This window comes from Fistularia commersonii, chromosome 3 (genome assembly GCF_037954325.1).
Source record: "Fistularia commersonii isolate RoL2024-O1a breed Wild chromosome 3, RoL_Fcom_v1.0, whole genome shotgun sequence".
Classification (NCBI taxonomy): Eukaryota; Metazoa; Chordata; class Actinopteri; order Syngnathiformes; family Fistulariidae; genus Fistularia; species Fistularia commersonii.
The window spans coordinates 27,150,368-27,178,115 of NC_141286.1; the positions used below are offsets into that span (position 1 = coordinate 27,150,368).

General features: G+C 51.7%; 1 protein-coding gene across 1 annotated transcript in view; it reads left to right on the top strand.

The window, feature by feature from the left end:
- The window catches only part of igdcc3 (immunoglobulin superfamily, DCC subclass, member 3), a 44,118-nt gene extending 16,608 nt beyond the window's left edge, over positions 1-27,510 (top strand). The window contains exons 3-14 of the mRNA XM_086144495.1: positions 6,726-6,870; positions 6,950-7,080; positions 7,266-7,403; positions 8,923-9,081; positions 10,829-10,994; positions 17,489-17,736; positions 20,060-20,224; positions 20,356-20,544; positions 21,024-21,128; positions 21,225-21,360; positions 21,474-21,684; positions 22,307-27,510. Of these exons, the coding sequence (XP_086000621.1) occupies positions 6,726-6,870; positions 6,950-7,080; positions 7,266-7,403; positions 8,923-9,081; positions 10,829-10,994; positions 17,489-17,736; positions 20,060-20,224; positions 20,356-20,544; positions 21,024-21,128; positions 21,225-21,360; positions 21,474-21,684; positions 22,307-22,450 (1,937 nt within the window). The 3' untranslated portion in view covers positions 22,451-27,510. The remainder of the gene's footprint in view (positions 1-6,725; positions 6,871-6,949; positions 7,081-7,265; positions 7,404-8,922; positions 9,082-10,828; positions 10,995-17,488; positions 17,737-20,059; positions 20,225-20,355; positions 20,545-21,023; positions 21,129-21,224; positions 21,361-21,473; positions 21,685-22,306) is intronic.
- The last annotated feature ends 238 nt before the right edge of the window (positions 27,511-27,748 follow it).

Below are 27,748 nucleotides of genomic sequence, written 5' to 3' on the forward strand. Positions count from 1 at the left end.
ATAGGAGGAGGTCCCCTTGTCTCTGTCCTCTTTGAGGTGGACTTTAGTTTGGCAGTGCCTCCGTGTTGACACGGTTCCTCAGTGCCTGCGATTTTGTGTCCTTCTGACGGGGATCAAGACACTGATGGCGTGTCCATGGTGAACTCCAGTCCTACAGCCCTCGTTGGATCCCGCGCTCCACATCCTTCCCCACCCATCTTCTCGCCGTTGTTCCCTCTGCCCAGCTCTCCGACCTCGGCGGAAGCAGCGCTGCCCCCCCGGTCGGCAGCACGGTAGCTTCTTGGGATCTTCCAGACGGCGAAGCCCCAAAGCCTGCGTGAAATGTGATCTTAATTAGCTGACGCTCAGATCACACCGGTCATCTGGTGGTAATGTGGAGGACCAAGTCCACGGGGCGGGAAAGCAGAGCAGAACTCCGATTCTCCTGGTTTGACAGCCGATTGGTTGTGAGACGGCGAAAACCCCGGGTTTTTCATTGGCAGCAGGTCCCGTCACTTTGCTAAAATGTGGGATCTGCCTCTGTCGGAGAAGAGCAGAGTTCTTCAAAAGCTTCTGAAGCAACAGCTACCGCAGGCCGATGACTTCTCCAAGAAGTAGCCAGTCCCTCGGGTGCAAACGGGAAAAATAGCGTGGGCTTTATGCAGATATTTTAAATACGAAATGGGTAAATAGACACAAATGGTCTTGGCTGGAGCAGGTGAACCATTCATTCTTGATAAAAGAAAAAAAAGACATCCTGCACGTTCCCCTCTTCAGCACCTCCAGGGTGGGGGGGCGTCTTCAGACGGAGCTCTCGTCTTTCGTTTGCTCATCGATGTACATGGAATATTTCGGTCACCTTAGAAAACCTTTTTCTTGTTTCTGGACTGAAAACCGAAGTCTGCCGGAGGTAACCGGGAAAGAGGCTGAGAAATGCCAGTGGGGACCTGGGTGGACCTCCCCCTCTGTGTGTGAGATTTACGTCTTGGTTCCAGCCATTTGAGAAGCCTACTTTCAGGGATCTGTGGGACACCGTGGAGGTTGGGGGCGTCACACCCGGCATCTTTGTCTCTTTGTCCCATGGGAGTGCCAGATGTGGGGCCATCGGCCCCCCGGCTCAGAACCAGATCAGCTCAGACGCACCGTCAGCGTCTATGTTGCACTTGAAGAACAAAAAAAAAACCAAACCCATCTTCATCAGCAGGTCCGACACTGAACCAACTTATCTTGTTCCCTCAAAATAACCAAGAGAGAGCAGCACAAAGGAGAGCCGGCTTCGGAGAGATCCATCCTGGCCTCCTCAGACAGGCCTCCAGCCCAGCAGTTGTCCTCTAATGAGGGGGAAGTAATGGGTGTTGGACCGAGGAGAATTATGATGCTGAATTTCTGTCCAGGTTGTTACTCAGAGCCTCCGCTGTCTGCGGGCCGCGCTCATTCCTGGATGCACAAAACAAGAGGCGGAGACATGACGGGGAAGAATGCAACGCCATTTCCATTTAAATATCCACGTTATTGTGCCCCAGATGTCTGAATGTTTTCAAATATTTCATGTCCTCCATCGCCCAGAAACGACGAGACAGGGACAAAGCACGCGAGGGCTTTACCTTTTGTGCACGCAGCGGAATAAAAGATGGCCCATAATTCATGTGGATATGAGCAGCGGCCGCGTCGCCGTCTCATTTGAATTCCAAAACATCGCCCGCACGCCGAGGTATTTGTGATATTAATTAGACGTGTGGCCGCCGGCAAGCGGCGCGAGGCCGGGCTCTTCACCGCTGCAGCCAGGTGACCGGCGTTGGAGTTTGTTTCTCCATGAGGGATGACTTTGGAATTAAAAAGCACTCAGAGCGGCTCCGAGTGAAGATGGCCAAAGTGACCGCCTGCTTCGGGCATCGACTTTCTCAGGGCGGCAGGGAGAACCCGGCCGTGTCGGAGGAGAGAAAACCCAGGCACGCAGGTCCGAACCCGGGCAGATGGTGTCGACTCTCCCGCTGTGCTAGTTTCTTCTCTTCAGACGGAGGTTCTTTGGGGAAGGAAAGCCGGCCCGAAACGAACGCCGTTCCGCAACGTCCCTAATAACGGGAGACTCCATGTCTGCAGACTGTCTGTGTTTTCTCAGTCTGAGGGAACTCTGGTCTCGTGTTTCACATTCAAGAACCACCCGTGGAAACCGCCGCAACTTTACGGTCTGTTAAGAGTTTGTCCTGAACCCTGTCAGCTACCCCGAGAGAGGAAGACCTAAAGAGTCGGAGAGCCCTCCCTACCCTCGGCCCCCTTAGTGTTTGTCAGGGTGGCTCGGCCCCTGGGGTCTGGTGGGGGGGGTTGCAGAATTTCAGCACTTCAGAAGAAGCACAGGTGTAGCAGTGGAGCTCTGATCCAGGCGGTCTTTTAGGCGCCTGAACGAGGAGGTAGTTTTTCTCCGGCCTGGTTTTGTAGGACTCAGAAGTTTTTGCCCCGTTTACTGTCTGCCAGGCTCTGCCGGGAGGGACGCTCCTTGTCTTAAAGGAGACAGTTTCCACAAAGCGGACGCTGCAAAGACAAACACCATCAAAGCTGCTTTTTCAGGCCCTGGTTTGTCTGTGGGTGGGGTGGTGTCCACCACCCACTCCTTTCTTTTCTGTCCTGCCGGACTCTAATCTTAGCCGAGCCGTGACCGAGATCATTTAAATAATCCCTTAATTTTCAGCATCTGTTGTGTTTTAATGGGTGTCTCTTTAATTAGGTCTTGGAAGAAGGCTTAGCGTGGAGATTTGGGGGGCCGGCTGGGGTTCGGGATGGAGTGGGAGGAGCTCTGGCGGCGTGCAGGATGATGGGCTTTGGTCTATGGGGAGGGGGCCGGTGTATGGATGCACAGAAACAGTGGCGGGCACCAGGAGAGGCCCACATCTTTTGTGGATTGGATTGAGAGGTTAGAGGTCGGAGCTGGTGGGGGCTGGGAGCTTGGGGGGGGGGCACCGGGCAGCCATCGATGTACCTTTGCTATCAGCTGCTCTTTGTGCAGCCAAACAGCCCCTGTCCTCTGATGCAGGACGAGCGGCTTCGCTCTTAACTCTTCCCCTTCACTCTGCTGCTCCTCTTTGCAACGGCTGGTCGTTTCCTGGACGTTATTCTTTCTGGTAGGAAACCACAGAACGGGTGCAGAGGCGGGGGTCAATGACATGAGTCAATGAAACCTGCACCACGTGGTTAGTTACTGACTGAAATTTTAGAGTCCTTAGTCCTAAATGTTTTTTTGAGAAGGAAAGACCTTTTCTTTCACATTCAGTTCTACACAGAGCACAACATCGGCAGAGTTCTACCGCTGCACGGAGCTGTCAATGGATGAGCCCGAACAGAAGGCGGCTGCCGAGCGGCTCCGGGGGGGGGAGCCGGGGGTTCGGCGTCCCGGTCAACAACACCGGGACAGGCTGGTGGAGCCGGTAATCCAACCAGGGACGTTTAGATCCGAGGACCAGTGCTCTGAGCCCCGAGCCATGCCGGCCCTTTGATTAACTCATTGCATTCAGGGTTTCATGAAACATTGGAACAGCAAAACTAAACCTGGGGGTCGTAATTGTTTCAACCAGCAGGTAGAAGGTGTGGTTCAGAATCTTCATCTCAGGGCGTTTCCAGGGACGTTTCCTTGTTCTTTCTCTGCCGGCCTTCAGTCACCGCTATCACTGATGCTGGAGGTCTCCACGATGACGCTCTGGTTCAGTTGGACAGTTGCTGCGACGCTCGTCCTGCCTCTTTGTCTCCAGGCAACCGTATGCTGGGATGCAAAGAGAAGGCGTTCCTATCGGAGCGGCGTCTGGTGAGCCATCTCTGCACGGCGCCACACTCTTCATCTTCAGATCGAGGCGTCGCCTTCTAAGGGTCATGAACTCATGGACACTGGGCGACCGACGTAGTGGAAGGTCTGACGAGGACGCCGGAACATGAACTAGAGATAGCACACTGTGTGTCATGGCAGCAGGTTGAACAGGTGAAGACCTTTTCAGTGAGGCTCAGCCTCTGAATGTCAGAGATGTTTATCGCTGACCTCCAGTGAAACGGCACACGTAACGGCACGGCCAGCAGCCATCAATTTATTTATACTGGAGAACCTATTTTATCTGGGAGTGGCCAACACTCAGTTTAGAAGTGGCGGTTGGAGGTGATTACAGGGATTGTTACTGCTCACTCACGGCCCCCCAGCTCCCTCAGACTCTGTGCCAGGTATCATCTCGCCCCGGCATGCAGCGAATATTCACCTCCTCAAACCTAAGGTGCCCGCCGTGCACCAAACGGCATGTTTGACAGCATGCAGGAGAACCCGGAGGAGGGGAAGCCACCCGTGTTCGGCCGAGTTTAAAGGCAACGTGCTACTAAGGTCACCGCCGTGAAGCCACCGCAGGAGATCTTCCACCAGCTAAGGCTGCCTCCTTGGCCCAGAGTCCTCCACCCGAGCCATGTTGGCAGCTGTGTGGCTCCGCCGCATCTCCTCGCCTACAGGTCCTGACGCAGGTTGATGTAGCAGAGCATCAGAGGGGGAGGCCAGTGTGTGTTGAAGGAAGACGGAGTGGAGCTGGTGTGTGCGCGGTGCTTCCTTCCTGGGTGATAAGCATCACGCACCTCGAGGTGGTAGATCGATCACAGGAGCGCCCGGGCTTGGATGCAGGGTGGGGGCGGCGCGGGGAGCCAATAAGATATCACATCTGCATTAAAATGCCATCTCCACGGTCCTGCCGCAGACCCGCTATTTCAGGGACACCTTTTTAAAGGCAGTTGAAGTGCGAGCCCTCTGCGCCGGAATAGCACCGAGTACCCTTTCCATTATTTATAGCCCTCATCTCTGTTTTACTGGTTTTCCAAGATGGGGGTGGGGGTGGGCGCAGCGGGGGGGGGGGGGGGGGGGGGTAGGATGGGGCGGGCACGGCCGTCGCCACTGTTGCTTCACCAACATGTGCTCAAGGATGTCACAGGCTTGTGGGGACACGTGGGGGCAGGGTAGGGGGTGATTGGTGGCGCTGACAGGAGAAAACACCACCTTCAGCTGTGATCCCACTGAGATACGCTGAAATACCGCTTCAGTTGTTGAGGCTCTGCAGGCGGGAGATGAACAGAAACCTACTCTTCTTTGGAATATTTGTTGCTGTCCATGATCGAGTTCATTATTTCATTCAGCATTTTGACCGTTAATGCAATTTCAGCCAGAATCCCGTTTCCAATCTCGACTGTCCTCCCGAGCTCGGACGGATTTCATTTTCATGTACACCGATTTTGATCACCTTCAGTTGCTGTGAAAGTCCCTTGATTGGATTTTAATCATAACATTTGACGGTTGAGGAGATCAGTGCTGCTAATCTGATTGGTAATCCATTCTAATCTGACAGGTCATCCCAGTCGGAGGCCCTTTGGGTGACCCCTCCCGTAAAACCAAAATAGACTCACGTCAGGAGAATGTATGAAAGCCCTTCTGCTGCTCAGGAGGCTCTGGTGTTCAACCATCAGCGCTGAGGGCCTTGAAGACCTCGTAGCTACAAGGCTGTGAGTCCCAGCTGGAAGAAGGCCTTGAGATACACTGCTAAGCAGGAATACCCCAGTAGGCTGGGACGCTCAAGTAATAAGAGGAAGACCTTTGGCCAGAGCCAGTTGTCGGGCTCAGCCGGACCTGAGGAGGAGAGGATCTTCTCAAACAGAATGTGGAACGATCCTCTCGTCTTCATCCGTTCACGCGCAGAGCTCAGGTGCAGGTCCTCTGGAAGATGTGTGATCCAACTCTCTTCCCAACCCCGTCTCTCGATTAGGAGGTATGTTTACTAGCTGAAGGTGCTCAGTGGCTGGACCACCGTGGAGTTACAGTTAGGATGGTGTCAGATGATCCCGAGTGAAGACAATGTCAGTTTGGTCACAGCGATGTGCAGTGGAAGGAGAGTACACCGCTGGCCACCTGGAAGGCACCACTTAGCCCTCCAAGGTGCTGCTGAGATCTTCTTGTCTGTAGACTAATGAACGAATGCAGGCTTCTGGTTGTGAAGATCAAGAGGTGATGAGATCATAAGGGTCCTTGTCGTCACACACTCCAGTCCTCCCCCGTCCCAGGTCGGCATTTATTCTTGGCATTTATATGAGCACGCTGGTTGGAGATGCAGGACTCGGAGGACTCGGTCTAATCGAGTGTTTTGCTGATACCACCTCGGAATCCACCTCTTTCTGCCTGGAGACCGGGCCGGAGGTGCAGCCGACAAAGGTAGTGCGAGGGCTTGTCAGGAAACGCATCTTGTCAGCTTGGTCTTCGGAACCACGTACGGAGAAGAACCTTTGAGTACAGGCCATGTGTCGTGTCTTCACTGCAGACCAGGACCGGGGCGGCTTCCAACCAGCCGGGTGACCCAGCCAGAAGGACAGTTCCCATCCGACACGCTTGTTCAAAAGCTCTCGTTCTTCTCTGGGAACCCTGACCACCATCTTCATCTCCATACCCTGTATTCATGGAGTAAATCCCGGTCTGGCTGATGGCACTGAGGGCCGGAGAGGAGCCGAGACGTTCCTACTCTAGGTATCATGAAGGTCTCGGTGTGAGGAAGAGGAGCTCGTCAGTTCTCCTATCGACGGCATCCAGATGTCTTCTGTCTTAGTCTTATCAATTTTTTTGTGAACGTGCAGCTCAGTGTTAGAGTGCATGTCTCGCATGTATGAGGTCCTGGGTTCAATCCCTGGCATCTCCACCGTCAGTTGCTTTGGATAAAGACCGACCGTTCCATTTATCCCTGTTTACCCCCCAGCGATGGCGGACTTCCATGTCCAGCCTGAGTCGGTGCACGTGGAGGAGTCCGGACTGGCCCGGTTCCAGTGCCAGATCCACGGCCTGCCAGAGCCCGTGATAAGCTGGGAGAAAGACGGCCGACTCGTGGACACCGGAGACACCAGGTGCGTTTTCCCACTTCACGGTTAAAGAAGCCCGTCCCGGCACTCGCTCCTCCTGGGCTGATCTCCTGCCGCTCCGCAGGTTTACGCTGCTGCCCACCGGCGTCCTGCAGATCACCGGAGTGCGAGAGGAGGACAGCGGGAAGTTCTGCTGCGTGGCCCACAACAGTGCCGGAGTGAAGCGCAGCGCGGGGGCCGTCCTCTCTGTCTCAGGTTCCTCCCGCACACCATCTAGAAACAGAACACGCTCTGTCCGTCTCGGGATTCACCCGCCGTCCTGTTCCCTGTCGCCATCTTTTTTCAGGGCAGATTTATAGACTGTAACTGTTTGAGCTGCAGAAGACCCAAAACATCCCGTATCACAGCACGTTCACTCCCATCCGTCTTCTCCCCGCCAGGCTCTCAGTCATCCGTCTACAAAGAGCCCGTGATCCTGGTGGGTCCCGAAAACCTCACCCTCACTGTTCACCAAACCGCCATCTTGGAGTGTGTCGCCACCGGATACCCGCGGCCCATCGTGTCTTGGAGCAGATTAGGTGAGAGGACCCGCATTTGCCCTGGTATTCTGTCTGTAAGTTCTGTGTGTGTGTTTGTGTGTGTGTGTGTGTGTGTGTGTGTGTGTGTGTGTGTGTGTTTGTGTGTGTGTGTGTGTGTGTGTGTCACATTATCAACATCCAAGTTTGATGTGCAGATCAGACTGAACATAGTGATCAACCTCCAGAGACGCTGCAATTCAGCTTCAGGAGAGAATCTTACAACAAGAAGATTTGGACAAGAGTTCACCATGACCTGGATGACTGAGAACCACCACAGACAGGCTGCAGAGAGAATACTACGTGTTACTAAGAGTGTAACCCCCCCCCCCCCCCCCCCCCGCCCCACACACACACGTAACATAATTATATTTAGGGGTTTATCTGACACCTGTTGATAGAATGAAATGCTACAAGAAAGTATTAGATTCCATTACGGATCGTGCAGGATGGTCCTGGATTGCCTTGGATCGGTTTGGATGGTCCGGGTTCGGCCGCATGACTAATCCAAGGGTCTCTCATCCGTCACTTCTTCAGGTGAGGGTGTGTTTGCTGTCATTCAGTGAGAAGCAACGCAGTTCTTGCTGCTACGACCCCGAGGTAATTAGTGCCTGGAGAGAGAGAGAGGGAGAGGAAGAAATATCTCTGCAAGCGACAAGAGCGGCCGCCCGCTCCGGTGGAGGCAGAAGCTCAGCAGACCGTAACGTCTCAAACCAGAAAGTTTCCGCGGTGGAGATGTGAAGGTGCAGACGCAGCAGTAAGAGCCTTGGAGATGACGGATGCAGAAAGAATCCCTCCGTCAGCGAGTTTGGGGATTTATTATCTGCCAATAATCGTCCCTGATCGATGAGAATGTCCCGCGATCATAATTCATCGCCACAGGATCGCATGTCGTCCAAAAGAAGCCACGACTCTGCAGATCCTCTGAGAAATGCCGAACTGCGCTTAGGTCTTCAGGTCTGGAGGGTTCATCTCGAAAGGTTCAGCTTCACTGACGTTTTCGGTCAGAAATACAGAAAATGCTTTCTAGCTCTTTGCATTTCTGTGGGCGTTCATGCTCCTCAGCTTCAAAGATGCTGAGAAACCGATGTTGCATCTTAGGCTGGTCAAAAGTATGAAGGTAGATCCGAAAATAGTCCGACGGCACGGTCTTTGTATCTGGTCCTGCTCGTGTCCGTCACGACCTCCTCATCGACGCCCGCTCGGCCTTCAGCGCATTAAGTTGGAGATGAGCTGATATTGGAGTCAGGCTGGAACTGTGCTCAGCGGGCGAGGAGGTTCATTAGGAGTGAGGTGGAAGATCTGGACGGCTCTGCGAGAGGAGATCACAAGCGTGCATGTGTTTGTGCGTCATGGTGTGTGTGCATGCATGTGTGCGTGTGTTTGCATGTGTGTGTGAATTTTGTGACCGTTCCATTCCAAAGGCGAGCGGAAGAGAATGACACGCCTTCCTCCCTCGTCACACCTCACGTTGCCGTCCTCATCTTCTGGCCTGTCTTCTCTGTCCTCCACTCCGCCGCAGATGGACGTCCCATCGGCGTGGAGGGAATCCAGGTGCTGGGCTCAGGGAACCTGATGATTTCAGATGTCGGCGTGCAGCACTCAGGGGTCTACGTGTGCGCCGCCAACAAACCAGGGACGCGCGTTCGCAGGACGGCTCAGGGACGTCTGGTGGTCCAGGGTAGGTGTTTGGCAAAGGAAAGGTCCCGAGATTTGGTTGCTGCAGAGAGTTCTAGGAAGTAGAACCCCAGGATGGATCAGATGAATCCCAGTTTCATCTACAACTCATCTACGACTAATGTGCGGGTCACAGGAAACCTGCGTTCGATCCTCACGTCATCCAGGCACATCATGGTTGTGGAGGAAGTAAATATCAAAATAATCAGACAGCCTCTGTCCTTTCTTCTGAGAATTAAAGATGGTTCTTCTGGAGAGCCTCTGGTCCGATAACCCGGAGAGCTTCTTCAGCTCTTAAATACTGAGGTTTCGCTACTTTTTAAGGCCACCTCAGTCTTTTTCAAGAGTTCTACACAACGACCTGCACCCTCACGCCTTCTAATAACTCCCCGCAGATTTTCAGGGAAATTCTGAACAGTTTCCTGAAGACAGGGTGTGAGCTGGAGGTGGCTGTCCGTGTGTCTCCCCTATCTGCTGCCCAGGCTGGTCCACCGTCAGCTTGGATCTGCTGCCGCAGCCACCGGGGAAGCGTTTCCATGAGAACGGAGTTTGTTGAAAGGAAACACCAGGCGGAGCAAACGCCAAAGAAGGACCGAGAGTTATTCCTTTGTGTATCAGACTCCCGGACCAGACCTGCTGGAGGAGCCGGGTCCTGCACCTCGCCTCGGCGTGGAGCCCCGCATCCGCCGTCAACCTGCCTTTGAGTTATCGATCACAGGCGACACGCTCTGCTCAAGGCCTCAGCCGCATTGATCCAGATCAATATTTCATCTTATCTTTCTGTGGAGACAAACCCGGCGGTTTGCAGGAGAACCTCTGTGTGGGAAGAATGTCTCCCTTCTTCTCTGGGACCTTCGTCCTGCTCGTCTTCTGGTGTCCCGGCCTTTGCTTTAGTAAATGACGCGATGGCCCAAATGAGATGGCAGTTGGCGTGAGGAGACCCTACCACAAATCCACGATGTTCATTTGGGTTCCTTCAGGGGGCAGAAGAACGAGTCAGGGATTTGAGAGCTGAGAGAGACAGAACCAGAGCAAGATGGATGGACGCTGCTGAGCATCCAACCTAAACCCTTTCAGACGCCATATAATGGGCTTCCCAGCTCAATCTGAGCTTCACCTTGCACGCTGCGGTCAAAGTTCAAGCAGCTGCGGCGAGAGCTAACGGAAGAGGACCATGGTGCTTTGATTCATACCTGCTTGTGGAGGTTTTGCTAAAAGGAAAAGAAAAGAAAAAATATAAGTAAAAATAAAATCATCATGGTCCAAAGGTCTCCGGCTGGAATGGAAGCCTTCACTCCTGCCTCCAGGAGGAGATCATAAAATATTTCTCCTGCTTATCCAGGCAGACCTGACCTTCTGCTGCCCAAACCCGTAGGAATCTCCAAATGATGGACCCGTAACATCTGACCAATGATCTCAAACCTGACCGGCAGGACTCTGCTGCCGTCAGCCGAGAAGGGACCGGTCGCACCGTAGACCCGATGAAACACTGACCTGCAGTTGAAGGTCAGTGTTTCGATGTGAAGATGAAGATGAAGATGTTCTCCTCGCTGCACCAAAATCATCTGACTCTTCTCGTGAGGGTCCTGCCTAAGATCTGGAGCTTTGCAGCGGGACTTTGATTGAGGGGGATTGTGGTCGTGTTCCTGCTGACCTGCTGAAAACGACACTTGTCCACCAGGCTCCTCTCTAAAGCACCCCCAGTTGTTTTGAAGAGCCCACATCTGACCCCCGGTTCATCTCCGTTTCAGCTCCTGCAGAGTTCATTCAGCCTCCGCAGTCCATCGCCCGGCCCGTCGGCACCACCGCCATCTTCACCTGCCAGGCCCGGGGCGAGCCCGAGCCCCAGCTCACCTGGCTGAAGAACGGTCAGATCCTGGAACCCGGAGGTCCCGTCAAGCTCCGGAACAACAACAGGTGGGGAGAAGAACGGCAGATCTGTCTGAGTCGGTCCTTCGCCGTGATGAGCTCTGAGCTGCTATTCTTGGCTGTCATTTGTCATCCGGATAAGAACATCTGAGCAACGGATGCTATGTGAAGAGTCACTCTCAGGTTTGCCGTCTCTGTCTGGTCCATTGGCATCCAGATGTTCCAGGTCTCTCCCCCGTCGTTGCTTGTAAATCCTGCTTAGCCTCGGTTCACACTGGCGAGAAGCAAACCTCTGGATTTGGGTCTTTCTAGAACAGGAAGGCGGGGGAGTTGAAGTTCTGAGGGTCGACAGTTCAGAGCAGTGGAGAGGGTGGAGAAGAGGTGGGGAAACAGGGGCGAGTGGGTCGGAATGGGCGGATAAAGAAGCATCAGTCAGAGGGAAAGGAAAGGTGGAGAAGATGGAGGTGAGAGCAGCCGTGGTGTCTGCTTTGGAGACATTGAGGAGAAGACAAGAGCAAAGGCAGGAGGCAGCAGAGATGAAGATATGGAGGTTCTCTTTGGGAGTGAGGAGGATGGAGAGGATCAGGAAGGAGTCCATCAGAGGGAGAGCACATGTTTTTGAGATAAAGTCACACTGAGATGGTTTGGACAGAGGAAGGATGGTGGAGATCTGGGTAGAAGGATGCTGAGGTTGGAGATTCCGTTCAGGAAGTCTGGAGGAAGACCAGAGAGGAGCTTTATGGAGGAAGAGAAGAGGACAGGAAGGCAGTTTAAGTGAGAGGAAAGGGCGAGATGGAGGCAGGAGATTGGCTGTGGCCCCTGGAGGGAGCAGCCCACAGGAGTGGCAGAAGAACACCAGAAGTCTCGACTGAAGAGATGTAGATTTTCCCATGTTGGTCCTGAGGAGTGTGAGAAGAAGAGTCCTCCTCCACCTGAGCCCCTCTAACTGGAAAGACTGTGTGATGCTCGGAGAGGATTTACTCTTCTCACCTTCTCCGACCACACCGCCCAGATAATTGTTGATATCAGTTGATGGAGAAGCTGTAAGTTGGAACCAAGTGGATCTCGCTGAGTGCAGAAGCGAGTCTCTTCAGGACCTCACGGCTTCTTTTCTCTTTTCTGTGCTTTTGTGTGAACTTGTGGCAAACAATGGTTGTTGCTCCACCTGCTAGCGGAGGATTGTTGTTTATTATTCATGAGGCAGAGCGTGCAATGGACATGTTCAATCAAGGAAGATCAATGGTCTTCTCCATCGCTCACGCTCTGTGGTCCAGCGCCGGAGATGGACGACAGCAGGAAAGAACCAGAGCCGAGTTTGTTTGCTTGTAGAGAAAAAGGGTGGTGAAAAAAAGATGAGTCCGCAGGAGGACAGGAGGAACAAATAAGGAAGTGTGTGCGTGTGTGTGTGCGTGTGTGTGTGTGTGTGTGTGTGTGTGTGTGTGTGTGTGTGTGTGTGTGTGTGTGTGTGTGTGTGTGTGTGTGTGTGTGTGTTGGCCACCATTAGTGTATGACCTGCAATCATATGGATCTCATGCATGGCAGACTCTGCTCTGTGATTGGCTGAAGAGGCCGTTCCCTGCTCAGATGCTGCCATTAGCTAATTAGCTCATAAAGCCAGTTAGTTGACCACGAAACGCAGTCTGGCGTTTCCAGAGCAGAGCTGCTGATTGTCCGAGGACCACTTCCTGAATGAACATCTAAGATGTTCATGGAAACACCGCTGGAGAAGACCCGCACAATAACTCATTTTCCCCACTAAACGTGTTTCTTGGATAAAATTCACCCTCAGAACCCGGCCATTAACGCTCACCTTTTAATTGATGGATCTAATTGGAGACAACAACCGAATCCATTTTCTTTCCACGATCAGGACAGTATTTATTAGCTGACCTTTCTGAGGCGCCTTCATGGATGCACTGGAACCATTAGTCCCTCCCAAAGCACAAGTCCTGTTTTTATCAAACCAAGAACTTTCAGCCTCATCGTCCAGAGACGGCGTGTTTTCTTTTAAACCCAAGTTCTTGTGGTCCAAGGAGCTGACAACCCCCACGAGGAGGTGATTGTGCACATCTACGGCAGGGCGGTGCTTCGCCCGGGCTCGCAGCCGCCGCCGCCGCTGCCGCCACTGCTGCGGACCGCTTCCATCGCAGGGCGGCAGACATCCAGACACCATGGGAAAATATGCTTTTAGCTCCCGAAACAAGCCGAAGGAGCGGTAATGACATGCAAATGGTATTCGGCCGCTCGGGGCGGCACAATGCTTCTGGTCCTGTGGATGAGGAGAACGCCGCCGCTGACAGCGGGCGCCGCAAAATGGTGAGCGCAACATATGGAGCCCAGAGACTGTAATTAATGTGTGCGGTGTTTGTGAGAGAACGTGCACATGCAGAGGTCTCTCTCTCCAGACCCTCATCTGTCACGGCGCTGACCTTCAAAAGCAAGTCGGACAAGGGAAGGAAAGGCAATCGATCGCACATTTCATTCAGACACACACACACACACACACACACACACACATTAATCAAAAGGCAAGTAGCCCGTATGTGCACAAACAGCCCCGCCGTGCCATCACTCATTCTGTGCACTCGCATAATCAAACACAGAAATTCACAAGACTTTACACACAAGAGGAGGTCTGGGACGAGCCCAGCGGCTGCCGCAGCAAACTGACCTGGCCTCGCGGGGGGGCACCGGCCGTTTGCTCTCAATCGTTAATCTCGCAAGATTTTAATTCACACGTGTGCATGTTCTCACACACACACACACACACACACACACACCCTCTCTGCAGGGATTATTGTGGAGCTATTCATTGACCGGGCTTCAGTCAAACATGTATCATGTCCGTTTGAAGGCTCTCATAGAGCTCCCGCCAATTACATAAAGACCAGCTCCATCCTAAAAGCTCCGACAGGCCGAGGCCGCGAGCGGCCGTGGCTGCAGCGGGAACACACTCCTCCGTGCTCAGAGGCACCATACCTTGGTCATCCTTTGTTTTCATAGCAGTAGCTTTGTTGTTATTGTGATAAGGACAATCTCAAATTATACTAACTGTTGTTATCATCAGAAGCATTATTATTACATAAGGAACAACATTATTATTATGAGTAGTAGTAGGAGTAAATTTACTAGAAACCTAATAATGATAATTACAACAATAATAATTATTATTGTTAATTGTAATAGTATTAGTTACATGATTATTAATATTATTATCACTATTATATGGAGCAGTAGTAGTCGAGACATTATTCTATCCATCCATCCATCCATCCATCCATCCATCCATCCATCCATCCATCCATCCATGCCCCTTGTCTCCTGCTCGGGGTCGGATGCTGGAGCCGATCCGAGCTGCCGTTCACCCCGGCGTGCTCGACGTGCACAGGGACAGACACCCGTTCGCTCTCTTGTTCACAGGTCGGGGTAATGTCTAATGAACTTGCTCTGTTTTTCGACCGTGGGAGGAACCCAGAGAACCCCGAGAACCCCCGTATACATGGAGAGAACACGCAAACTCCACTCTGAAGGACCCCTGCAGGAAACCAGCCAGGCTCCGTCGCGAGGCGAGGCCGAAGCGCTAACCACTGTGCCGCCGTATCGCCCCAGTAACATTATCATTCTGATGAATGACTTGAAATTTGCCCGCTGCCTGCGGGAGGAATAAAGGTACATTGAGTTCCATGAATATTCCTCTTCTTAGCGGGTTGACGAGGGTGACGTTTGCTCTGCGGATGAAACCAGAGTTTTCCAGCACAAATCCTGTCATCAGGTCTGTTTTCTTCTCTTCTTTTCACCAGTTTGTTCCTTTCTTGTGTGCGGCCCCTTTCTGTGGCCCCCCCTCATTTCAGGGGGGGGGGTTGGGCTTTGGCCTTGAACTCTGACCTCTCCTGTAATCAGTCATATCCCTGGGCCTTCCCTCCTCTCAGGCCGCAGACAGCTTGTTGCCCCCTCCCCCAGTTCCTCCCCCCGCCTCTCTTTGTCCCCGTATTTTCTTCCCTCTTCCCTCCGTCGCTTTGAGAAAGGCCACGCTGGCTTTTGATGGGGTGGCGCTCGCAGACAACGGCGAGTAAACACACCCTCAGCGGCGGAACAACAGGCGAGCGGGGGGGCAGGCGTTGCCATTAATCTGTGAAATGACCTTGAACTGATGGCTAAATGATGGTGTCAGGCTGTCAGGATGGGACGGCCAGCTTTGGCTCTCCTGTCAGACAAGCAGGCAGCTCCAAGTCAGGTCACAGGCCTTGGAGATCCCAAACATCCTCTGTTGCCACCAGCCTCCATCTGGTTTGGTCTCTCCGAGTGTGTCTGGAGGCCCTGAGAAGGCCTCCTGCTGCATGGAGACCACAGCGAATTTGACATGACCTTCCCAACTGTTCATTTGAGGAAAAAGCAGGTGGATATAACATTTTAAAGTTGGATCTTCTGAACACAAAGGTGCATGTATATCATCATGTTCTGTGCATAAGCTGAGTCTAAAGAGCCAACGAAGAGCTTCTTGAAGGTCCGACCGATTCCATAAATGGACATAGGCTGAAAATTCTCTCTTGAAAATCCACCACTGACGTGGGTCTAAAAGTGGTCAAGATCTTCAGCTGGCGTTGCTGTCACACCTTGAAACAGGTGCATGAACACAGCTGACTGGAAGGATAACACACCAGGGTGGTTGAGGAGACGAGGAGGCTTCCTGCTAACCACCAGACAGCAGCGGTCTGGCTGAGAAGACCTGGTCCTCTTCATGTATCTCCTGATGCATCTCCTCCTCCTTTTCTTCTCCAAATCTTGGCCCAGTCCTCATGCCCATCTGAGGGCAGAAGGCCGACACCTCGGGGCCAAAGGGCAGCTTGGACCTGATAATTATCCAGATTGAATTCACCCGGCTCCTCCCCTCGCAACCTCCGTGGACACGTATTCGACATTTAAAGTCACAGTACTCAAACGCCATGTTTTTAAAGGCAGGACGATTCACTTGTGCTCCCGTCCGCTGATGCAGAAGGTCCCGTCCCAGCGATGGTCCTTCACAAAGCTCACTGAGGTTGCTTCCGGCTCTGGGCCGTCATTTCCTTTCTGTCCCATTCGCTGGATCCAGAAGGTGGCAGCTGACGCGCCGCCGCTCACCCTGGAAGACTGCACGCGGGTTGAGGTTTCCAAATACTGCGTGCTTTTTTTCCTGGCGGATCTGATACTCGTCCATGGAAGAATGACGCCAGCCCGCCGGCGAGGTGCCGACAGAGTGCCGGATGCTGCAGGACATGCAGAGATTCGTCTCCTTTTAAATCGCAGCGTGAAAACTAGAAGCCGTGTTTATTCAAATTAAAATAGAAAAACACAAAAATGCCACGACAAACCCTCCGTAATTCAAACATACTTACCGTTCAATTGTTCTAGTTCTGCTCCCGCAGTGTCCTTCTGCATTGGGGAAAGAGTTGTCCTTTTTTCTTTGGCCTGAAGACAAACTGCAACAGAAGAGCATACTTCTCTCATAACACCTACTCATCATGCACACAAAGGCCCGGCTCACCGGGTGGGAGTGAGAGCCAGACGCTGGTGCAAAGATGGTGACAGAGAGCGCTGAGCGGCGGAGGCAGGCTGGAGAGGAAGACGCTGTGTGTGTGTGGGAGCGTGTGTGTGCGTGTATGCCTCGTATGTAGTTGTGAAAACACACATCCGTGCACAAACGGACACACAGGTTTACCGATGAAGGCAAACTATGTTTTGAAACACTGGAATCGAAGCTCCAGTCCGATGGTGATCTGAGTGTGGATCCGCTGCTGTGTGTGTGTGTGTGTGTGTGTTTGTGTGTGTGTGTCTCAGCCATTCATTCCATGGTACAAGAACTTTATTTATAGGAGGTTTTGTCTCGTCTTCTTCTGTCTGCAGGCGGCCCTTGGGTTCTCCTGTGTAGCACATCCCACTTTCACAGCTTTGGATGATTTAGCTCATGCCTTTGTTGAGTATAACAAACCATTTTTAAACCTCAGATTTTTAGCCCCCTGACACTGCTGCCTGCATTAGATTTCTTGAGTCAGACTTTGATTTCCTTGCAACAGCGCTTGTGCTCTAACTTTCAAAGCCCTTGAGGCCTTCCAGCTGGTAAGAAACCTCCTCTGCAACAGAGAGGAGCTGGTAGATGAAGACCTCGTGATCGTGAGGCTGCCTTATATGAGCTTCAGCTTTTTTCTGCCTCTGAGCACAAACATTGTCCTGAAGATAGGACATTCCACCATCAGATGGGAGCAGGATTCTCAATGAAATCAGGTGTCCAGGGTGTCACTCGTCTGTGGTTTGAGGTGAAGCATCAAATCGTTGCATATTCAGCATAATGTGAATGGAAATGAACACTGATATGCAACAATAACATGCACACTTCTTCAGATCTTTGCGTACTTCACCCGGTGTTGAATTCAGACTCGACAAATTCAGGCTACAACTCCGACAGCCGGCTGATGTCGGTGTTCCAGTGAAGCTGTGCGTTCCCCTTTATTCTGCTTCTCCTCCCTCACTTACCTTTCCTCGTTGCTCCTCTTCTGTTCCTCTCACAGCACGCTGACGATATACAGCGTCACCCAGGATGACGAGGCCATCTACCAGTGCATCGCCGAGAACAGCGCCGGCTCCACTCAGGCCAGCGCTCGTCTGACCGTGCTCTGGGCCGATGGGCTTCCGGGCGTGCCCGCCAACGTGCGGGCGGACGCCCTCTCGCCTACCACCATCCAGGTGTGCTGGACGGAGCCCGATCAGAACACTCAGGACATCATAGGTTACGTACTTCACATCCGCAGGACCTCAGGTGAGGAAGCAGCGGTGACACAAGAGTTCGCGCTTCTTATGTGGGTAAAGAAGCAAATCTGCAAAGCAGATCGATAAGATCGTTTTTTTCCGAGCAGCTCCTTCGCCGGTGGCCGACACCGTCTTCTCACAGCAGGGAGGCTGCTGGTACAAATACGCGGTGCTCCAAGTGTGTGTAGGCTCCTTGCAGTCAGAGGTGTAGGACACCCTGAGATGAGGTCCTTGAACTGAAAGGCGACCTGTCTGGGATGGGAAGTGTTACCTGATATTTGAAGCGGCACCGCAATCAGAATCAGTACCGGCTCTCCTGGCCTAGTCTGTTTGCTCATTCGAGGACCTCTCGGGTCCAACTTGGACCGACCGGGCAACTGCACGTCAAACCTCTTCCACGAGCACGATGTGCAGTGAAGCAACAGCCCTCATTGGTAAGGTAGTGCAAGGAGGTCTATAGTGAATGTTGTCTGTAAGCAGGAAATTAGTTGGTGTGGGAGAAGAGGAGGCAGTGGAGAGGGTTGGATGGAGGAGGTGAGTGATTGTGTCGACCCCTGACGGAAGCAGCCCCAAGGTGAAGAAGGTGAAGAATCAAAGGTGTGAGTCTTACAGTATATGTGGTGTCTATACCGCATGTACAGTCAGTATATATGCAGTATGTTCAGTGTATACGTAGAGTGTGTACTGCGTGAGTATGTACTGCATGTACAGTGTATAAATTCACTGTGTACACGGTGTGTGTGTGTGTGTGTGTGTGTGTGTGTGTGTGTGTGTGTATACACGGTGTAAGAGTGTGGAACAGGAAAAGATGAATGTAATGAAGAACATGTAATCTTTATCAGGAGATGAGGTGTGGGCACAGACAGGGTCAGCCGGTGAATGAATAAAAGAAAGAGCAGGTTTATACTCTTTCCTATCACGTGACAGGATCTGAGCCGTGTGGTCGCGGCCAAAAGGGCACGGGGACCAAGTGCCTCTCAATGCTTCTGCAGTGTCCCAGCACCTAACAGTGTTTGTGTGTGTGAGATGGCAAATGTCATTTCATTTTTATTGATACATTTTAATTTTTGTTAGCGTACTCGATTCCACTCTGCTGTGGGCCTGAACAAGGATTCTGTCCTTAAAAAAGCAAAACCCTCTATTTTATTTCGTGTGTGTGTGTGTGTGTGTGTGTGTGTGTGTGTGTGTGTGTGTGTGTGTGTGTGTGTGTGTGATCCATCCCCAGCCTCCTATTGCATCTCCTCTCCTCAGTTGTTTTATGGGATGTATAATTAAGAGCCCCGGGCAGTGGCCAATAAGATGAGCTGTAATTACTTGTCCCGGCTGCAGGGCCTGGTGGCTCCAGGCCCGGAGGAGAATGCTTTCATGGTCGGGTGTCTCCAGATTAAGAGCAATAAAATGTTATAAATGCTGCTCGTCAAATCCCCCTTTCACACCTTCAGCTGCTCACCTGCTGAGCAGCTTCACACGACCGTAGACACGAGGCTCATGGGGAAAAGCAGGCCCGCCGCTATCTAGCATAACATCTCCCCTAGAAATACTACTGTGTCGCCAGCAAACTCCCTCCTTGCCGGTGCCCCAGCGGTGACCATCAGGCCGCTGGAGCTCCTTCAGAAAGCAGCGGCCCACCTGGTGTTCAACCGTCCCAAAATTCTCCCACACGACTCCCCTTCTTACCTCCCTTCACTGGCTCCCGGTAGCCGCCCGCATCAAGTTCAAGACCCTGGTGCTCGTCTACGAGCCGGTGAATGGCATAGCATGTCATATCTCCAGGATATGGTCCAGCCACACGTCCCTACCCGTCCCCTCCGATCTGCCGCCTCTCGGCGACCGTCCACCCCGTCACTCAGAGCCCCCGGCTGCCGATCGAACCGGTCTCGGCTCTTCACGGTCTCGGCTCCTCGGTGGTGGAACAAACTCCCGGAAAAGGTCAGAACAGCGGGGTCGCTGCTCATCTTCCGCTGTGAGCTGAAAACGTACCTCTTCACCAAGCACTACCCCACTAATCGCACTTCACCCCCCCAAAAAAAACGAAGAAATGAATGTATGTATGTATATGGTTTTGACATGGTCATTTGGCAGAGTGGTGACTTCTGAATAACGACTACTGGTACTTTGGATTCTGGGTTATTGAATTGCAATTTTTGTAAGTCGCTTTGGATAAAAGCGTCTGCTAAATGACTGTAATATGTGGGCGGCGAGTATGAGATGATGGATGGATTGTCACAGCATTTGTCGTTTCCCCAAGTACTCTTGGTGGCCTGAATTCACGGTCTATCCGTTACCCTTCCTCATTCCTTTAGTCTTGGTCATCTCGTGTTCTTGCAACCCAGACCCCGTGGAGATGGAATACGAGGAGGCCGTGAGTAAAGCGACGCTGCAGCAGATCATCCGAGATCTGGAGCCCTCCACCAGCTACACCTTCTATGTCAAGGCCTACACATCCCATGGCGCCAGCAAACCTTCGCACAGTGTTACAGAGAGCACCAAAGGGGAGGGTGAGTCTCGAGAGCAGAACCAGCAGAACCGGGTGTCTCGCCCGTTTCCACCAGGTGGTTCGCTATTCGTTGAGAGGGTTGACGTGTTTGTCTCATGGTGTCCGAACTGCTTTTCCGATGGTTCGTCGCAGTGCCGGCTCCTCCATTACTGCACGCCAAGGTCGTGAACGGCAGTGTTGTACAAGCAATGTGGGAGGCCTCCTCCAAGATGGGTCCGCACCAAGGCTTCAGACTGTACTACAGGAGAGCCCACTCGCCGCTCTTCACCGGGCCCATCGCCTTCCCTCGCAACGCCACCCAGTACAACATCACGCAGCTGGGTGAGGACCGTCGTAGGCCGCCGGAGCGTCACAGGAACAGCTGCCTTCCTTTGGTTCTCAACTCCATATGTCATCTGATGAGAAGGAAACGTACTGAACAGGATTCAACCGCACGGATCCAACAGTGGGGACAGTACAGGAGACTGTCAGAAAAACAACATTTACAGCAGGGATTTACCCCTGTCCTTACAATGACGTCCTGTAATGACAATAAAGGCTGTCCCGATTCTGAATTAACATCCAGTTCCAATGAAATAGGAGGACACTATGAAATAGTAGAATTTGTGCCATTTGAATCCAGTCTGTCAATCTAGTCCACCGTCTGAAGAATGGTAGTCACTGTTTGATTCAACAGTATAACAGAGAGCTGCCCGATGGTTTGAAATCCAGCAGCTCTCCTGATGAATGGCAGTTTTTTCTCAGAGCTCTGCTTTCATGGTGGTCCTCCTCTCTGCTCTGAATCTCCATCTCCTGTCCAGATCCCTCGCTGGTCTATGAAATCAAGCTGTTTGCCTACAACCAACATGGAGATGGCAACGCCACGGTTAGGTTTGTCTCACTGCAGGAGGCGGAGGAGAGATCAGGTAAATTCCAGGGCGACCCTCCTGCGGTGCAGCCGGAGGTCCGAATGAGTCAGATGTTTCTGCTGATCAGAGACTGAGTGTGTCCTGCTCCCCCAGGGCTGGACGGCTCATGCGACTGCGTGAAAGACGAACATAGCAAAACATCCACCACAGGCATCGTCATCGGCATCCACATCGGGGTCACCTGCATCATCTTCTGCGTCCTCTTCCTGGTCTTCAGCTACCGCGGCAGGTGTGTGTTTGTGTGTGTGTGTGTCAGCCAATTCTGCCGTTGAGGATCAATGTCTGTCAGGCGTGCGCTCGATGAACGTTGAATGTGTGTGTGCTCCTGTCTTCCTTCTCCAGGCTAATGATGTGTAAGACGGGCCAGGCCAGCCCCCAGGCAGGCCACAGCGTGGTGCTGGAGTCCACCTCCTCCTCCCAGGGGGCGTCTAGACTGAACGGTGCTGCCAGGAGGCCGGCGGAGGTCAACGGCAGCACGCTGGGGAAGACAGCGGTGGACAGAAATGAGCTCCAGAGGCTCTTTACTCCAACAGGCCCACAAGACCCAGGCGTGGTGAGGGAAGCTCTCTACACATACATCCCTCCATTATTTACTGCTTGTCCTAAGCTCTCCTCGTGCGCCAAAGGAAAAATGTCCGCATCTTCACCTCCTTCACTACCAACACTGCACTCACTAACAATCCTGAACACAGATAATAGTCTCTGTCGCCAAGGACTTTTTGTCTCCGGTCATTGGATTTCTGTCCAAAGAGCTGAAGGTCCACACACCTTAAGGCCGTTTGCCTCAAAGGCAAAAAGCGGTGAAAAGCAGGGGGTAGATTCCAAACGTCCTCCAGCTATTTGGTTCATTTCCTGTTGTAGCTTTGGGAGCCAGAAGTACACGATACAAAACGTCCTATGAATGAGGTCAACCATTGTCTTTTGTTGTTCGTCAAAGTAAGCGCAGTGAAGAAGCTTTCTACTCGGTTCTTCTTCAAAGCTGGACAATATTTTATATCCATTGCCTATATTATATCTCAAAGCCAGTTCAGTTGAGCTTAAAACATCTCCGGATGAAGGTGTTGCCAAGAAGGTGTTCATCGATCACCGCTCCAACGGAATCTCCTTATGAAGTTTAACCATTCTGACAAAGTATTGAGAGTATTCGTTTGGTTTTTGTCTTTGTGCGCTTTCAGTCGGGACCGCCTCTCGTCCCCTTCTCTGCAAATGACACCCAGCTCTCCATGATCCCGCTGGACGAGTTCTCTGAAGAGCGGGATGTGGAGGTGCGGTTCCAGGAGTCGCCAGCAGGCCCAACGGGTCAACAGGACCAAGGCTGATGGATATGAAGGCCAAGTCCCACAACGCTGCCCGCAATGTCCTTTTAGACTCTCCTTTCACTCAGGTTGACAAGTGTTTCCTTTCGAAGTAGTTTTCCTTTTTGTGCAAAGATTTTTTTATAGGTAACTTGAGAATGTTCTGGGGGTCTTGGACTGTATCTCGGATTGTTTCAGTCCCGACTTGGAGAAGCGGACCTCACGTGGACGGCGGCTCTGAACCCAACGGACCAGTTAGGTGTTCTATACTTTCAGTCCGGCGTCGGCAGCAGGCAGAGGATTCTCCTCGGTCGACATCTCGGCCGCCGCCTGCTCACGCCTGCCAATGATTTCACCTTCTCGCTCACAGAGAACCGCAGCCTTCTCCCAGAGATTCGATATCTTGTCTCTCAGGACCTCGTTTCAGTGATATCAGCATTTTCATGAGTTGTTGGCCTTCAAACAGGTGACGGACTTGGCTGTGTGAACTTTATGATTCAACAAAAACCTACCTCAGCCGGAATGAATGTGTTGCGGGAAGCTTGTCGGGACTCAACCTTCCCGCGAGTTCACAGCTACTGATTGGTCAGATTTACTCGGATCAGGTACCGCACTACCTCAGATGTCAAAAAATCTTCTCTCCCGCTCAAGGGAGGAAAATGGAAAACGAGTATCCAACGTAAAGCACTTCCAAATGCTGAAGTTAATGTTCTACCTCAAGATAACATTAATGTTGTCGCTGTTGTTGCAGTTGTTGTTGTTGTTGTTGTTGTTGCTGTTGTTTGTCCGTTTACTGCATAATGGAAACCTTCTTCCCCGCGGCGACATCCTGGCTGTCCTCGCTCCACGAAGGTGTTGTAGATAAAGGATTAGTCGGTAGCTCCTACGTGACTGCGTATACCCTGTCTGGATAACACCTGTGCTGTTCAGCTGGAGGCTCCATGTCCAGCTTCGCTTTGATCGAGAAGATAATGATACTGTTTTCAGAGTTCTTTGGCAAAAGCCCATGAGAGGAACACCGCAGTGTTTCTCTTCTAACCTCCCCTAAATGCAACATTATAGCCAATGTTCAGTCGGACAAAAGAAAAATGACACGATGTAAGCACGTCAGCAGTTTATTGATCTGAAGCGCACGCGAGCGTGCAGGTGTGAACGCTTTTAGCCGTTTGTTTTTTCCTCCGTTTTTGAACAGCTGTCTTTATAAAAATGTGACCGATGAAAAGAAACAAAGCACAAGTGGAATTAAGCTGCCGTGGAAACGTCACTGCAGTATTGTCAATGTAGTTTGACATTTCTACCTTTGCTCGGCAGGAACACAAGAAACAGGCGGACTTGTCTTTGCCAAAACACACCCAGCTGCTAGCGTCTCCCAAATCTTATGCATGTTCACCTTCTCTGTCCCACTAGCTGATACCGGTGTGATCGATGGGAGCTCGAACTTGATTTGGAAAGCTCTGACATACATAAAAGGCCCATCTACATTTTCCCGGCCATCCGATACACCGCACGGCCGCCTCCTCGTTCACGCAGCTCCTTTGGCTTTCGTAAAACCCGCCTGGTAGTTGTTACCCGACCAGAGTGCAGTTCAATGACTTCACAATATATTTAAGAAATTTGCAGACTTTCCTTTTAAGTTAGCGGTAACCTTGACCGTAAACCGCGAAAACCGTTTCAGCGAATTCACACAGAACCACTATCAGCGCTATGCTAACGGGGTAAGTCTGCAGAGCCATCGTTTGTGCTATGCTAAGGGGTTAGCATAGCACTAACCCGTAAACAAACCACTAGATGCTCACAGCGGGAGAGATGACCTCCATTGTAGCGCCCTTCAGTCGCTGCTAAGTTCGTCTCCCTCTTGTCCACGCTAACCAGTCAGAGAGCTTCGGTAGGACCAGGCTCTATACGAGGCTGGATGCCGGCTGCCGAAGACAGAGCGGGTTGTCGGTTGGCTTGCCGTAGAGTCGCTTTCCGCACGAGACTTTCCCGATCCGTCGCGGTCAACTACCTCAAGATGATAAAGGCCTTCCATTCATCTCATTCTCAAGTAAAACACGTCTCAGGAGTTGTGATCAGACAAATATGCACACAAATCTAGATCTAGAACTCTCAAATCCTCAGCGTTTGCTGAACACCAGAGAAAGACAGAGACGGAGAGGGTGTCTATGATATGCAAACAAACCGGAGAACTTTGCAGGACCTCGCGCAATATGGGTTAGAGCATTGAACTGAGTCGGGGGGTCAGAATGGAACGTTTGTTGCCATGTTTTGGTCTCAGACCAGGAACTTTTGAGTTCACGTTTATTAGACTGACGTTCCGTATTTCTTTGTGCGATCTTCTCGGTGAACCAAGCACCTCCTCCAGATCCTCAGCCTGCCTTTGAAACCTGTTTGCCACTTTGTGGGGAACATGTTCAGGTGTAACTCTGAGTTACATTATCTAACCTAAAGTCAGGGGTTTGTGGAGGGGAAGCGACAGAGAACCCGAAGCCTCACAGCTTTGCTCCCGATTCTCTGTCAGCTTTCTGCTGCAGAGAACAACCCTGACGGAGAAGGTTGGAGGATGTCATGTCAAAGAGAGGTTATCGGTGGAATTTAACTGAACGGAGTGGCACAGTGAACTGCTGACTTAGATGTTTCTCTTCAGAAATGGAAATAGAAGACTGGGTTCATCAGGAATCGCCCTCCTGATGGATGCAGGCACACCAGCTCACCCGGAAGGGTTTCTCCTGATCTGTGCTAGACCTCCACTGCTGCCACTCCAGTGTCTGCTGCCTGCAAGCGGCCAAAAGTAATCTGTTACTGTGGTGATCGTACAGTCCCCCCCTCACCGACAGTTTATCCAAACCTCATTTTGTAGTTTCTTTATAGTCATGCTTTGTGAGTGTGCAGGTTCCTTGTGCGTCCACGTGTGCTCCGTGTCAAGGAGCAGAACTAATGTCCGACCCGAACGTCTACTCTTATTTATTTCATCCTGGAGGCTTCGGCGTCAGAGAGCCTTCTACTTCTGTTTGAGTGAGTTCACATGGAAGACGAGCCCTCCTCCCCTCCTCCATCCTCCATCCTCCCCTCCTCCCTCTGTCCCGTCATGTAATTTAGGGATAATCTCTTGCAGGAAATTGCCCCCCCAGCTGGGGAAGTGACAGATCTTCTTCAGCTGGAAGGTGGCGCAGAGCCGATCATGTTTACGTGAGAAGACGTTGACCAGTCAGGTTGCTCCAGTGCTGTTGATCAGAAGCTCCGTCAGCAGACGAGGCTTTCGCAGCGGTCGGAGGAACGAGTGGCTTCGTCTCCGCAGCTCTCGGAAGTGCGTTATAACTCGACATGTCTTCAGCCTCAGTTTTTCTTTGTAGAAGGATCCTGGACTTTGGACACAGAGAGTATTTTCTCAGGGACTCTCTTACCCTATTATGAAACTGTCTGTACTCGAGATGATTCTCATCTTTATATTCTGCCCTGTCTTGCTGTTGATGTTTTGAAATTCTTTTTGCTCTGGTCATTTCCTGAAACGCGTGCTGGATGGTGAACCTTCAATGGCATTCGTGGTTCCTCAGGATAACAAATAATACTGTTTGGTTCCATGTCGTGTTGTGCGGTCAGTCTATGTTTACCTTCAATCGTGAATTCATTGATGACCGCTCGGCAGAGATTAAGTCCTGAATGGTTCTGATCGCCCATCAATCGGAAACGCCCAGTCTGCCAAGCGTGGCCCCACTATGATCTGTGGGGCCGCAGTGATTCTTACAGCGCACAGGTCCAAGTGGAACACCTGGCCCTCTAAAGGACTTGTGGTCTTCATCTCAGTCATACCTCCAAAACGCTCAGGTGTCGCGAAGCAAACAGGGTTTATTTAACAGTCGCCAAGAAACGTCCGCGAGATAAAGACGATACAACGTCCTCGTCTTATGCAGAAGACCAGGGCCGGTTCCAGTCAAGCAGGGAGACCTGACAAGCTGGACTTGACCGGACATGAATTTCTCTAAAGAAGTCCTCTGCTTAGAGAGCTTTCCATCGCGCGTAATCGATCATGGTGGCGCCGATCGATACGATTTTCCGATCGACTAAATGTCTGATGCATTATCTCCATAATTCCTGCCTGAAACTCCAATAATGCTGAGTTTAAAGATTTCCAAATATCTTCTCCTCCTGTCAAATGGTGATTTCATGTAATTGTTCTTCAATGTTTCAGATCACTATTATATTTTATATACTCCTGTAAAGAAAGCAGATTGAATCGGTGTATTTGAGGCCAGCGGACTGTAGATCTGCATGATAATGAGAAGCTAATGTGTTATTTTAGCAGAATTGAAGGTGTTAGTAGATCATTATTGGACTTGTGGTGGTAACACTGTGATCTCCAGCCACTCCATGGCAAAATAATGTTGTGATCTCAATATGGTGCTATTGATGGTCCCGTCTGCCTTTGTCAGTCCAGCTGTTTAGGTGGTGTGTGTTAAAGGAAGTAGGTCGGCGCATCTCAACCCCCCGTTTCCTCAGCATAGCTCAGTGCGAGCTCCCGTACCTTTAAAGTGACACGTTGTCTTCGTTCCTGTTCTCGGAGCAAAGCCCTGGCAGCTCCTGGCAGCTCCTGCTTCCAGGGGGCCGCCTGCTCTTATTTAGCCCTGGTGGGGCTCTGTGTGGACTTCCATCCAGACCCAAAGGCCACAGAGTTCCTTCTTCAAGTCCTCATGAGTCTGGAGGTCCAGCCCCGGTGTCAGAACAACCCTCGGACACTTGCCCGGAGTGTCGGTTTGTGTCCCGGCTTCTTCTGGTGCATCGGAGCAAACGACGAGCAGTCGGTTCCTTCAGCAGCGGGTGTGACTGTCCTCTGTAAACCAAGGAATGCTATTAGCGATGTTTAATGCATCACTTTGTAGAGACGGAGGAGCTCAACGTGTCGTTTTCAACTCTGCTTGATTGAAAGCATGTGTGTTTTAAAGTGACGGTATAAATGAGCAACATTAGATCTGGATTAAGGAGCTGTTAAACCGCCTCCAAGCAGGACCGAGGTGAAAGAGGTTTGCTGTAAAAAAAAACTCAAGTTCTTTTCATTTGTATTAGATGATGTTCAAACGCAGTTTGGGAAAATAAACCTGACTTCAGAAGCTTCACCCTGTTCATTCTGACCCTCGGAGACCTGCGGCGAGAAGGCTGGGCCCCCGGCCTCAGAGGGGGCTCATTTCATCCGTCGGAAACTCCAGACGGGTTTCCTGTTTTTTCCTTTCAGAGGACTTCATACTCAGACGGCAGCACGAGGCAGATGAACGGAGGAACGGGTGAACGGAGGTCAGGACGGCTCCCGCTCTTCTTCCAAACCAGAAAACA